This window comes from Camelina sativa, chromosome 9, assembly GCF_030686135.1.
Source record: "Camelina sativa cultivar CO46 ecotype springtype chromosome 9, ASM3068613v1".
NCBI lineage: Eukaryota > Viridiplantae > Streptophyta > Magnoliopsida > Brassicales > Brassicaceae > Camelina > Camelina sativa.
In genome coordinates, this window is record NC_141888.1 from 39,452,462 (window position 1) to 39,464,635 (window position 12,174).

General features: G+C 37.6%; 2 protein-coding genes across 8 annotated transcripts; both read left to right on the forward strand.

Moving 5' to 3' along the window:
- The first annotated feature begins 775 nt into the window (after window positions 1-775).
- Window positions 776-9,705, forward strand: LOC104713937 (insulin-degrading enzyme-like 2). Of its 7 annotated transcripts, none has more exons than XR_015567166.1 (26): window positions 776-1,028; window positions 1,116-1,191; window positions 1,289-1,356; window positions 1,506-1,597; window positions 1,694-1,767; window positions 1,855-1,898; window positions 2,083-2,134; window positions 2,233-2,355; window positions 2,454-2,566; window positions 2,660-2,822; window positions 5,918-6,010; window positions 6,157-6,242; window positions 6,386-6,472; window positions 6,619-6,722; window positions 6,846-6,948; window positions 7,037-7,132; window positions 7,206-7,395; window positions 7,620-7,681; window positions 7,772-7,876; window positions 7,970-8,171; window positions 8,250-8,458; window positions 8,568-8,692; window positions 8,780-8,831; window positions 8,932-9,036; window positions 9,109-9,231; window positions 9,332-9,705. XR_015567166.1 is itself a non-coding variant. In XM_010431166.2 (26 exons), exons 1-26 carry the CDS (start codon window positions 882-884, stop codon window positions 9,575-9,577), a joined length of 2,922 nt encoding a protein of 973 aa, XP_010429468.2. In that variant the 5' UTR covers window positions 776-881; the 3' UTR covers window positions 9,578-9,705. The 7 variants fall into 7 exon arrangements, 4 of the variants coding, with proteins under 4 accessions (XP_010429468.2, XP_087323723.1, XP_087323724.1 ...); XM_010431166.2 differs by having other exon boundaries at window positions 8,932-9,018; XR_015567167.1 differs by having other exon boundaries at window positions 796-1,028; window positions 2,660-2,757.
- Window positions 9,706-9,839: 134 nt separating this feature from the next.
- On the forward strand, window positions 9,840-11,524 carry LOC104715939 (F-box/kelch-repeat protein At1g64840-like). The gene is made up of 2 exons (XM_010433302.2): window positions 9,840-9,991; window positions 10,085-11,524. The coding sequence occupies exons 1-2, from the start codon at window positions 9,920-9,922 to the stop codon at window positions 11,288-11,290; spliced, it is 1,278 nt and encodes a 425-aa protein (XP_010431604.2). The 5' UTR covers window positions 9,840-9,919; the 3' UTR covers window positions 11,291-11,524.
- Window positions 11,525-12,174: the final 650 nt, after the last annotated feature.

Below are 12,174 nucleotides of genomic sequence, written 5' to 3' on the forward strand. Positions count from 1 at the left end.
TATATATATGATAATATGAATTTTAACTTGCTAACGAAAATCACATTGGGCTTGGACTTGTTTTTTCTTATGGACACTTATAGTTTTTTCGCTTTCTCTTGCTCCATCTTTGGTTAGATCTTTCTCAATATCTCAAACATGCTATCTTATAGTCTTTATTTACAGCAACTTATTTTTGATATGATACAAAATTTAAATTAAATAGTTTCAATTATTCATTTAACTACTATTGTTCACAACAAATATTTTTTAATTAATATTTTCAGAAGTTAAAAAATGCAACTAAATCTAGCGATTATCATTTGGAGGTTATTCAATCATTGATTTATAAATCTATATACGATTTGAAAATTTTTATTATGTGGATTTTGAACTAAAATATTTTATCCACATATTTGAATCATGCTATTATTCATTTTCAAATCAACTCAAATCCATTTAAATTATTGTATAGATTTTAAAACTCTAAAATAATTTATTTAATGAATAACACATGATTTTAACTCGTATTTATAAATCATATTCAACAACTCTTTCAGTCCATATTTTTCCATATTTTATTAACTTTAAGATGATAATTAGACGGAAACTCTACACTCTATAGTGGATAATGATGTCATTAGATCAGAGACAAAAAGGAAAGACGTTGGCAATACAAGCGAAGACCCAGTCTAGCGACGACTATAACTATCACAAGTAATCGCCGTTGGATCTGTAATATAATACTTGGAGAAACAATCACCGTTGATTAGTTTAACCACACGTAGACTCTACCACACTTGATAATTTCTTCACAGGTCGGAAATAAAAAGAAAGACGTTAGACAGAGACTAAAGAGCGAAGAAGACTCAGCGTAGACTTGAAAAAAACTATCCCAAAAGATGGCTGTTGGAACGGAGACCACGACGGTGACGGTGGATCGAGGTGACGAGATACTAAAGCCACGCACTGACAAGAGAGACTATCGGAGGATTTTACTTAAGAATTCGCTCGAGGTGTTGTTAATCAGCGACCCGGAGACTGACAAGGTAAGCTCAATCAATTTCTCTTTTTAAATTGTACTGTACTGATGATAAAATCATGACTCTGTTCCTCTATGTCTTTGGCTATTTAAGTGTGCTGCTTCAATGAACGTTAGCGTCGGATCGTTCTCTGACCCAGATGGATTGGAAGGCCTAGCTCATTTCCTTGGTACTTTCTATCCCAATTTTTTTTTTCTTTTCTTAATGATTTGCTTCATAACATCTGATTTTGTGCTGGTGGTTTTATTATTTTTGTGGGGATTCAGAGCATATGCTATTTTATGCAAGTGAAAAATACCCCGAGGAAGATAGTTACTCCAAGTACATCACAGAGGTAACGTTACGTTCTTCTCCAGCTCTGGAAGACAAACTTGATGTTCTTGTTCTTTTTACTTGTAGGAAAACTTAAATCAAGATGAAATGGGATGTGGCTTAATGCTTATTAGATCTGGTTTTTTTCTTTTTTTTCTTTTTTTTTTGTAGCATGGAGGGAGTACAAATGCTTATACAGCCAGTGAATATACAAATTACCATTTCGATATCAACACAGATTCTTTTGATGAAGCTTTGGACAGGTAGACTTTTTCTCTCTTTCATACTAGTGTTATACGATTTGCGTCTTTTGACAGCTAGTGTCTATTTTTTTTTTTTTCTGTGATTGCTTAAACCAGGTTTGCACAGTTCTTTATCAAACCACTGATGTCTGCTGATGCAACCATGAGAGAGATCAAAGCTGTCGACTCTGGTTAGCTTTTAACTTTCTTGATAGCTCTCCTGTTGAATTTTGTTTGATATATAACAAATTCTAATGATGAGTTCTCTTTCATTCTAGAGAATCAGAAAAACTTGTTGTCTGATCCTTGGCGTATGCACCAGGTATTTTCCCTTGCTCTAAAGAACAGTTATATGGATGAATATATTTTTTTCATTGTTTTTTTAATGCAAAAGGAAAAGTTCACTTCAGTATGAAAATAAGGTTTTTCTTTGAACTTGTGGTACTGATGTCTTAAGTCCACAAGTCTGTTGATGTGTATTTAGCTTTCCTTTTACGTTGACACAGTTAAAGAAGCATCTAAGTCGGGAAAACCATCCATATCACAAATTTAACACAGGTTCATGATTCTACCTATCCTTAATTGGTGCTGGCTCGCGTCTCAGTGGTCTTTCCCAAAATTTTCTCTCATGCTAAGAAAGTGATAATTTTGATTAGGTAACATGGATACTCTTCATGTACGACCCGAATCAAAAGGAATAGATACGAGGAGTGAACTAATTAAATTCTATGATGAATACTATTCTGCGAACATTATGCATCTGGTTGTATATGGCAAGGGTAGGTTTTGGAGCTAACCCAAATTTCTTTTCATTTAAGAAAACAAAAGTATTAACACATATAACATTTTTACATCTATTTGCTCTCGATGTCTTCAGAAAGCCTTGATAAAACTCAAGGCCTAGTGGAAGAGTTGTTCCAGGAAATTCCAAACACCAACAAGGATATCCCTAGGTTTCCTGGTCAGCCTTGTACTCCTGACCATTTGCAGGTTTTGTTCCTTATTTCAGCTTTGTCATTTCTATGAAATGAAGACAAATTCATACTAACATGTTGCTAAGGTGGTGTTTTTCATTGGTTTTAGGTACTTGTGAAGGCAGTTCCCATAAGGCAAGGTCACAAGCTTACTGTTTACTGGCCTATAACTCCTAGCATCCATCATTATGAAGAAGCACCAGCCAGGTACATTAGTCGTCTACTTGGTCATGAAGGCGAAGGAAGTTTGTTTCATGCGTTAAAAATCTTGGGTAGGTTTTCTCTAAAGGTCAAACTAATAAATGTTTTGGCAGGTAGCAAATCGAAAAGTTGTCGTAGTCTTCAGCTCCCTATTTCTGGTTTTAGAATGGTATCTTACTTTTATAAAAGATAAGTTGTTGCGATAAATCTTAAATAATTGTTATTCCCCCTATACATATATATTTTGAGGTGTTTCTATTAGAATAGGAATACAACTATTCCTGAAGACTTTTTTTGCTGAGTCGTTCTTTCGGTCTTCTTGGACGAATGCTTGGACGAAGCGGTTGATCTTGTGTCTTGAAGTCCTGGATGAGCTCTTAGTTCGAGTTATCCCGCGGGCGATATGAGTGTCCGAGAGGTGTCCGGGTTCGGCTCGAGCGTTTTTGGGCGTGTGTTTGATCCCGTGCTCACATCACGCACCATTGTAGTTGCTAATCCAAGTTGAGATGTGTCGTAGATCATAATGACTTTTTGTAGTTGGTCGCTCTCTCCATAGCTGACCAGCTAGCTTGCAATTCCAGACTGGAATCTCGGAGTTCAGAAGAGGAAGCTCAGTCTTCGCAGGTCATTAGGTTTGTGATTTCTGAAATGAATGATGATTCAGATCGAGATGGTAATTGAGACTGGATCATGATGTTATGATGAACTACAATCGAAGCTATCTGCAGACAAGCTGAAACTGGAAGTGAGGTGTCTGAAGACGACCTGACACTGAGACGTCAAAGGACGACCTGAAACTGAAGTTGTCCGAAGACGAACTGAAAATTGTCCGAAGGACGAACTGAGAAGTTTTCCGAAGACGAACTGAGAAGTTGTCTGAAGACAAACTGAGAAGTTGCCTGAAGACGAACTGAGGAGTCTTCCGGAGACGAACTGAGAAGTTGTCTGAAGACGAACTGAAAAGTCTTCCGGAGACGAACTGAGAAGTTGTCTGAAGACGAACTTAGAAGTCTTCCACAGACAAACTGAGAAGTTGTCTGAAGACGAACTGAGAAGTTGTCTGAAGACAAACTGAGAAGTTGTCTGAAGACGAACTGAGAAGTCTTCCGGAGACGAACTGAGAAGTCTTCCGGAGACGAACTGAGAAGTCTTCCGGAGACGAACTGAGAAGTCTTCCGGAGACGAACTGAGAAGTTGTCTGAAGACGAACTGAAAAGTCTTCCGGAGACGAACTGAGAAGTTGTCTGAAGACGAACTTAGAAGTCTTCTAGAGACAAACTGAGAAGTTGTCTAAAGACGAACTGAGAAGTTGTCTGAAGACAAACTGAGAAGTTGTCTGAAGACGAACTGAGAAGTCTTCCGGAGACGAACTGAGAAGTTGTCTGAAGATAAACTGAGAAGTTGTCTGAAGACAAACTGAGAAGTTGCCTGAAGACTTTTCGCCCCCGATGTCACCTCGGTGATCTCGAAGAGGTGAGAGGTCGTTGATCATAACGTTGTCAGGAGCAAGTTCGGCCGTTTTGCCACCTAGGTTGTCAGGGGGGAGATCGGAATCTGGTGTAGCGTTTCCGAGACCTTCACGATCATCTTCGTCAACCAAAAATGGGATCGGAATCTCGTTGGATCTGCGCCTTGAAGAGCATTCGGCTTCTTCTGGTTTATTCGACATCTCGCCTCAGACCGAACTGACAACGTTCGGAGATTTCCTGCTGGCGTTCTTGCGGATCAACGGTTCGCTTGTGGTTGCCGATGAAGAAACCATGACCGAGGTGAAAAATAATGCAGATCGCCGAAGAGTGTAGGAAAACTGATGAATAACAACGTAATGAAAGGCGAAGAGAGAGAGAACGAAGTGATTACCTTTTTGACGAAGCGGCGAAAAGTGAAAACACTCGGTGGATACCGAGTATTTATAGACGGGAGTGGGCGGCAACCCTACGCGGAGTCATAATTGCCTACCGTAACCTACGCGACGTTTCGGCTTCCGAGTTGACAGATGTGACGTATCGGACACGTGTCGCCTGACTAGAGGAGGGCGAAGCGGCGCGACGATCCAGAAATATCTAGATTCGGATCTTTTTACGGATTAAATCGGATATTCTTTCTTAAAGTCCGGTCATTCGAATTAACTTCTGAATGTACCGAACTGAGGGGGGACTAATTGTTGGTGCGGGAATTAGCACTCCCAACATACCGATCTAGACCCGTTAAAGAACCGGTTATCTAAACCGGGAGTTCGGCCTAGGTTTGGACTTCATCTCTGAAGGCCCAGTAACACTGAAAGGCCCATGGACGAGGAGACGAATTCGGCACTTCAACTCGCCCAGCGGCTAACCTAGCAAGAAAGGAAAGACTTTCCTTATTAATTCGCCATCCAGTTAGGAAAGTCAATATATCCAGTATATTCGAATATATTCTGTAGATCTTTGAATACCTATAAATAGAGGGCAATCCTCTCATTGTAAGATCATCGAGTTATTAATAAAAAACCCTAAATTCCTCTTTGTTCTTGAGCAATACCAAACTTGTTCCTCAAGAGATCTCATTTCTTCTTGCTTACTTTGATCTAAGTCCCTCAAGAGATTGTTATTGAATTTGTTTCCCTTCTAAACAAATTCCTTGTGAGAAACCTCAGTTTCTACACTATTTCTGGTTTTAGAATGGTATCTTACTATTATAAAAGATAAGTTGTTGCGAGAAATCTTAAATAATTGTTATTCCCCCTATACATATATATTTTGAGGTGTTTCTATTAGAATAGGAATACATATATTCTTCTATGTATATTAACTAAGCTTCCTTATATACATAGAAGAATATATGTATTCCTATATATACATAGAAGAATATATGTATTCCTATTCTAATAGTTTCTTCCTTGCTCTTTATTTGCCTTCCACTGCGAAAACTACAGAACACTTATGTAGGTTGTCTAGTAGACATTTAGAAAAGTGCTTCGGAAACTGCAGATCTTTGTTGCTTCAGTTGTAAATCGTAGCTATATTACCCCATTTTGGCGTGTCGTATAGGCTGCACTAATAGTATATTGTTTCATACTCGATGATAGGATTTTATTCCCTTAAAAAATCTTCTCAACTGCTTGTTTACTTAATTTTGTGTATCAGCAATCCTACATTTTGCTTAATTCTTGTTAATACTTCCACAGGTTGGGCAACGGGACTGTATGCTGGCGAAGCAGACTGGACTACGGAGTATTCTTTCTTCAATGTTACAATTAATCTTACTGATGCTGGCCATGGTGGGTTTATGTATTCTTCTTATAAGTTTTTGTTTATTCTTATATGCAACAATCTATTTTATGTTGAGTAGATGGTAATGATGTGCTTGATGTGTAGTCATATTTTCTGGATTTGCTTTGATTTTGTGTCTGTTCTTTGTATACAGAACATATGGAAGATATTTTGGGATTGTTGTTTAGACAGATTAAGCATTTACAACAGTCTGGTGTTTCCCAGTGGATTTTCGATGAGGTATTAGTATTATTATGTTGTACTGTTTCTAGGACCTATGTTTACATATTTTCTGTTGTTGTCTGCTTTTAATCTGGCTATAGTATTGCTATTGATTCAGTGTTATTAAAGAGTTTGATACATCTCTGTCATTGTTGTTGCAGCTCTCAGCTATCTGTGAGGCAGAATTTCATTATCAAGCCAAAATACACCCAATTTCGTATGCAACACGTATTTCACCAAAAATGACGGTAATAATATTTCAGCTGTTCAATCTATAATTCTCGTAATTTCTTATCATTTAAGCTGTTATATCTATTTCTGCTCAGTGTATACTTAAAGATGAACCAAAGTAGAATAGGTACTTACTCTTACAATCTCATCACTTGGCCTTTAGATATACCCAAGGGAGCATTGGCTGGTTGGATCATCACTTCCTACGAAGTTCAATCCAGCTAGTGTGGAAAAGGTTCTCAATGAGCTTTCTCCCAATAATGTTCGGTATGTTCAGTAATGCGTTCGTAGTAGTATTTACATGAAGCAATAGCATCAAAATCTTGACTGCTTACGGCGAAGTAAGCGCGCCGTGTTGCAGAATATTAATTAACACCATTATATTCGTAGAATCTTTTGGGAATCAAATAAATTTGAAGGGCAAACAGACAAGGTTGAGCCATGGTATAACACTGCTTATTCTCTTGAAAAGATAACCAAACTCACCATCCAGGTTGGCTTTTGATATATTCTGTTTTGATTTAATATTATCCTGTAACTTTGAAAGAAGTTTAGTTTTAGTTTTGTGTTAACAATTACAGGAGTGGGTTCAGTCTGCCCTTTATGTAAACCTCCTTCTACCAACACCTAACGTCTTCATTCCTACGGATTTTTCATTGAAGGTTTTTAAGGATAAGGTTCAGTTCTGTGACTTTAGTTACAATGTACAATTATGTATGAAGCAGTAATCTTATATGTATTCTGGAACAGGATACCTTCCCTGTTTTGTTGAGAGAGACATCATTCTCAAGATTGTGGTATAAGCCTGATACAAAGTTCTTCAAACCGAAGGCTTATGTAAAGATGGATTTTAACTGCCCCCTTGCAGTCACCTCTCCTGTTGCTGTAGTTCTTTCAAACTTTTTTGTTTGGTTGCTGGTGGACTATTTGAATGAATATGGTAAGATTTGATAGATTTAAACATCTTTTTGGTTATTACTTTACTTTATCGAGGTAAGGAGTCTGCTGCTTTATGTTGCAATAGCTTATGTAGTTCTTTTAGGACAAGTTAGAATGTGTTACAATGAAGAGCCAAATAAAATAAAATAAACAAGGTGATAAGCATTACTAGTTTGTTATTTTATCAAGAAATCTCGTCCATCAATCTTTACTTCTATGTTTCAGCTTATTATGCTCGAATTGCTGGTCTTCAATATGGAATAAGTCTTTCGGACAATGGTTTTGAGGTGGGTTAATTTGTATGTAGATTATGACGTTTTCTTGTGTCTTTTGCTCAATGAAGTTTTCATGTTGGACTAACTGTTTCTCATTCCCAGCTATATCTTGTTGGCTTTAATCACAAATTGAGAGTCTTGCTGGAAGCTGTCATTCAAAAGATAGCAAAATTCCAAGTAAAACCTGACAGGTTTTCAGTTATTAAGGTAAACCTTGTTAGTAGACTTCATCACTACATCAATAAGCCTTGTTCCCGGATGATTGAATCCAGGTTTCTCTGCTACCCTATCCTGAAACAGGAAACGGTCACAAAGGCATACCAAAATCACAAATTCGGACAACCATATCATCAAGCAATGAGTTACTGCTCAATGGTATTACAAGATCACTCTTGGCCTTGGACAGAGGAACTAGATGCACTTACTTATTTGGAAGTGGAAGATTTGGCAAAGTTCGTTCCTATGTTGTTATCAAGGACATTTGTTGAGTGCTATATTGCAGGTATGATAGTCTTTGGTCTTCACTCCTCTTTCTTTTCCTTCTAGTCGTTGTGGTATCATTATAAGACACTCATTTCAGGAAATGTTGAGAAGAGCGAAGCTGAGTCAATGGTGAAGCATGTTGAAGATGTTCTCTTTAACGACCCAAAACCTATTTGTCGTCCCTTATTTCCATCTCAGTTCTTGACAAATAGGGTTACAGATCTCAAAACAGGAATGAAATACTTCTACCATCAACAAGGCACAAACCCCAACGATGAAAATTCTGCTCTAGTCCATTACATTCAGGTATATTTGCGACAAGAGATTATTAGTTTATTGCATTTCTTATAAAGCTTTTCTCGTAGATCTTGGTACTAAGAGTCATTGTTAACGGAATTGCTTTGCAAACGAACAGGTTCATCAAGATGAGTTTTCCATGAATATCAAACTTCAAATGTTTAAACTTATTGCAAAGCAAGCCACTTTTCACCAGCTTAGAACGGTTGAGCAACTTGGTTACATCACTTCACTCTCTCAAAGGTACATATGAATCAATTTCTCATATGTTTGCATGCTACTGAGTTCTTGTTGATACATACTGTAAATAATCACTTTTCTGCGACACAGAAACGACTCTCGTGTCTATGGTGTACAGTTCATTATCCAGTCTTCAGTCAAGGTACCAAACTACCTACCAATCTTTCTTGCCTCTTTGCCACTCGGACTTTGCATAGCCCTTTCTAGTATATGCATATCTCTTTAATTGCTTTTGTTAATAGGGTCCTGGACATATAGATATGAGGGTCGAGTCACTACTCAAAGACCTTGAGAGTAAGCTTTACAATATTAGCGATGAAGAATTCAAGGTGAGATGACACAACCAGGTACTCTTAGATGGTATTTGCTTTGCTTGAGACTAAACATTAACGCACTAACTGACATGACTTTGTTCCCAGAGCTATGTAACAGCGTTGATAGATATGAAGCTTGAAAAACACAAGAACTTGAGTGAGGAATCCTGGTTTTACTGGGGAGAGATTCAAGACGGGACACTCAAATTTAACCGCATAGACGTAGAGGTAATCGATAAACCGCATAATGCAAATTTCGTTAGCTAGTCTTCCTTTTTGAAGCCATATAACACAACCCTTTACATTTTTTTGTGTTATATATGGTCAGGTGGCTGCACTGAAAGAGCTAAAGAAAGAAGAACTAATAGATTTCTTCAACGAATACATAAAGGTTGACGCACCAAAAAAGAAATCGTTGAGTGTATGCGTTTACGGAAACCAACATTCAAAGGAAATGGCATCTGACAAAGACAAAGTTGTATCACCATTTGTAGAAATCGAAGACATTGTTGGTTTCAGAAACTCTCTACCTCGTTATGGATCGTTGAGAGGATGTAGCCAGCTGAAACTGTGATGAGCTCTTTTCAAAGATTTATACACACACACTCATATACCAAAATGTGAACCTTTATTCAACTGGTTTGTTAGAAAAAAAAAACAGAGTTTTATCATCTAATAAGACTTGTGGAACTATTTTTTTTTTTTGTCGTTGTGGAACTATTCAAATCTTTTTTTATGTTGGTCTTGGTCGAGAAGCTTAATTCATACCAAAAATTAAATAATGTTTTAAACATTTCTACAAGTTAAATAAAATGACCCGTACTAAGTCAAAACACGACCCGACGGCTAGATCTGCCTCTAGACGACTCTTAATTTGTTCTTTCGGAATTCCAAAAAACGCAGCAAATCAGCAAACATGGAAGCAGAACCTGAAACAGAGAAGAAGACATCATCCATGATATTGGACTGCTCTCTTCTCCCGGAATTTGTACGTAACTCTTTTTCTCACCCGATGTTTTGTATTTGATTTTGAATCAATCTTTAAAACCTTAGAAATCGTAATTTGTTGGTTTGTTTTCAGGTTTCAAAACTGCAGCTGTCTCCGTCTCCATCAGCAAAAGTGGCAACGAAAGATCTCACATTGTCCAAAACAGACTGGTCGTTTCTCCCTGAAGAGCTTTTGCTAACAATCTCAACTCTTCTTAACAACTGTTTTGATGTTGTTCATGCTCGCTCTGTTTGCAACTCGTGGCGATCCGCATTTCCCTTTCCTTCTTCCTTGTTACGTGCAAGCTACTCTCTTCCCAAGCTCGCCGAGTTCACTCTCGAGAGCAAAGACTCGTGCACACTCGAGAAGGTCCCTTTGTTTCTCTTTAGAGTCGACAAAACTCGTGATGCTGCTAATACTGTGTCGCCTTCTCCGTATGTTATGGGAGGAATAGGCCGAGACGAAGACAAACATATAGAGCTTCTTCCATATCCTCTTCAATGTTCAGTGAAAGTGAAGATCCCAGGATCTGATCCAATCTTGGTGAAAATGCTTGACTGTCAGATACTCTCTTTAGGCCATCAGTACAGAATGTTCGGTTGGAAACCTGAAGAATCGTCAACAAATTACAGAAACGCGGCTTTTCTTAAGTTAAACAAAGAGAGAGGTGAAGAATACGTTGTGATCCTCAACTACTCTGGAGCTTTGTTGGTGTTAAGAAGTTCTGATATGAGATGGTTGTGGTTTCAGAACGTCTCAGATGCTCCCTGTAGGGATTTAGTCACTTTTAGAGGCAGATTCTATGCAAGTTTTTTCAACAAAGATGTTCTCGTTATCGATCCTTATTCGATGAAAGTGATTGTTCCCTTGATGCCCTCACAGCCTATGAATTCAAGCAATTTTCTAGTTCCTGCTAGTGATGATGAGCTTTTCTTGGTTGAGAATACTATCCCAACTTCTTCTGATGAAGTAGACATTAATGACTTCATATGTAGAGTGAGTAAGCTAGATGAGGAGGCTGGTAAATGGGTCGTGGTCAGCGATTTGGGAGACCGTGTTTTGTTTATTGGACACTTTGGAAATGTTTGCTGCTCAGCTAAGGAGCTTCCTGATGGTTATGGTGTGAATAAGAACTCAATCTTGTTTACTAATGAGGGTGGCTGTGTAATGTACGCCTACAAATACGGATTACATACAGGAAGGGTTGAAGATGACATCTGTTGTTGGAGATTGTCAAGTGAGAATCGTGTGGCGATCATCAATAGATTTCCGGCTCTGTCTCTCTGGAGTGGGTGCTAATTCAAAAATGTCGCTAATGGATACGTTTTGTTGTTGTTTTTTTTTCTTCTTCATTGGATTGTACTTTCTGATTACACTTTTGGAAACACTTACATGCATAACTTTTCTGCCGCTTAACATGTGATGGAGGAAGAGAATTTGGTGTGTTGGTCCTCTGCTTTTAAAATGTTTTGGTGTAAACAGTCACTGATTATGATATAAGATACACCAAAAATAGCATTGTTTGTTTGATCACAGACGCTATAGTGGCATGTTCTTTATGCCTGAAGCTTGTTAAAACTCACCTCTTCTTCGAGTGTTGGTACTGCAAGGGCTAACTCAGAAGTTGCTTGCTTGATAATATACCGTTCAATGGGGTTGCATTCTTGATTTTCTTGTTGAGGTTGCATTCTTGATTTTCTTGTTGACACCACACAAAAAAGATAGCTTCGTTTATGCTTCTTGCGATATGTCTTTCAAATCACAATCTACTTGGTATGGTGGGAGAGAAATGGTCGTAGGCATGAAGAGTCCACAAAACTTTGCAAAGTGTATCGACAAGAAAGTTCGCAATCAACCAAGCCATGGGAGACACCATTCATTGTGTACAGATCATTTTATATAAATATATACGAATCATTTTATATAAATGTCAATGGGCAAAATATTGGTTTTTGTAACATTATCTATTTAATATGTAAATATACAGATCGTTTTATTTTAGAAAAATAGATAATGTTACAAAAATCAATATTTTATGTATTGAGATGAAAGATGAAGCCCATTGACATTTAATTCATCTCTTTATTATTTTTTTCTATGCCATATTTAAAATACATTACAAAATTCATTATACATATTATTACTTAAATAAAACGGATAAGATTTTTTCTAAATTTCATTAA

What these genes read in the sequence shown, in the direction of transcription:
- LOC104713937 (XM_010431166.2), top strand. Translation starts at nt 882, where the DNA reads ATGGCTGTTGGAACGGAGACCACGACGGTGACGGTGGATCGAGGTGAC. An exon ending in TCTGGTTGTATATGGCAAGG is followed by an intron (nt 2,356 to 2,453) that starts GTAGGTTTTGGA and finishes CGATGTCTTCAG; the next exon opens with AAAGCCTTGATAAAACTCAA. An exon ending in CTTTCTCCCAATAATGTTCG is followed by an intron (nt 6,723 to 6,845) that starts GTATGTTCAGTA and finishes TTATATTCGTAG; the next exon opens with AATCTTTTGGGAATCAAATA.
- LOC104715939 (XM_010433302.2), top strand. Translation starts at nt 9,920, where the DNA reads ATGGAAGCAGAACCTGAAACAGAGAAGAAGACATCATCCATGATATTG. An exon ending in GCTCTCTTCTCCCGGAATTT is followed by an intron (nt 9,992 to 10,084) that starts GTACGTAACTCT and finishes GTTTGTTTTCAG; the next exon opens with GTTTCAAAACTGCAGCTGTC.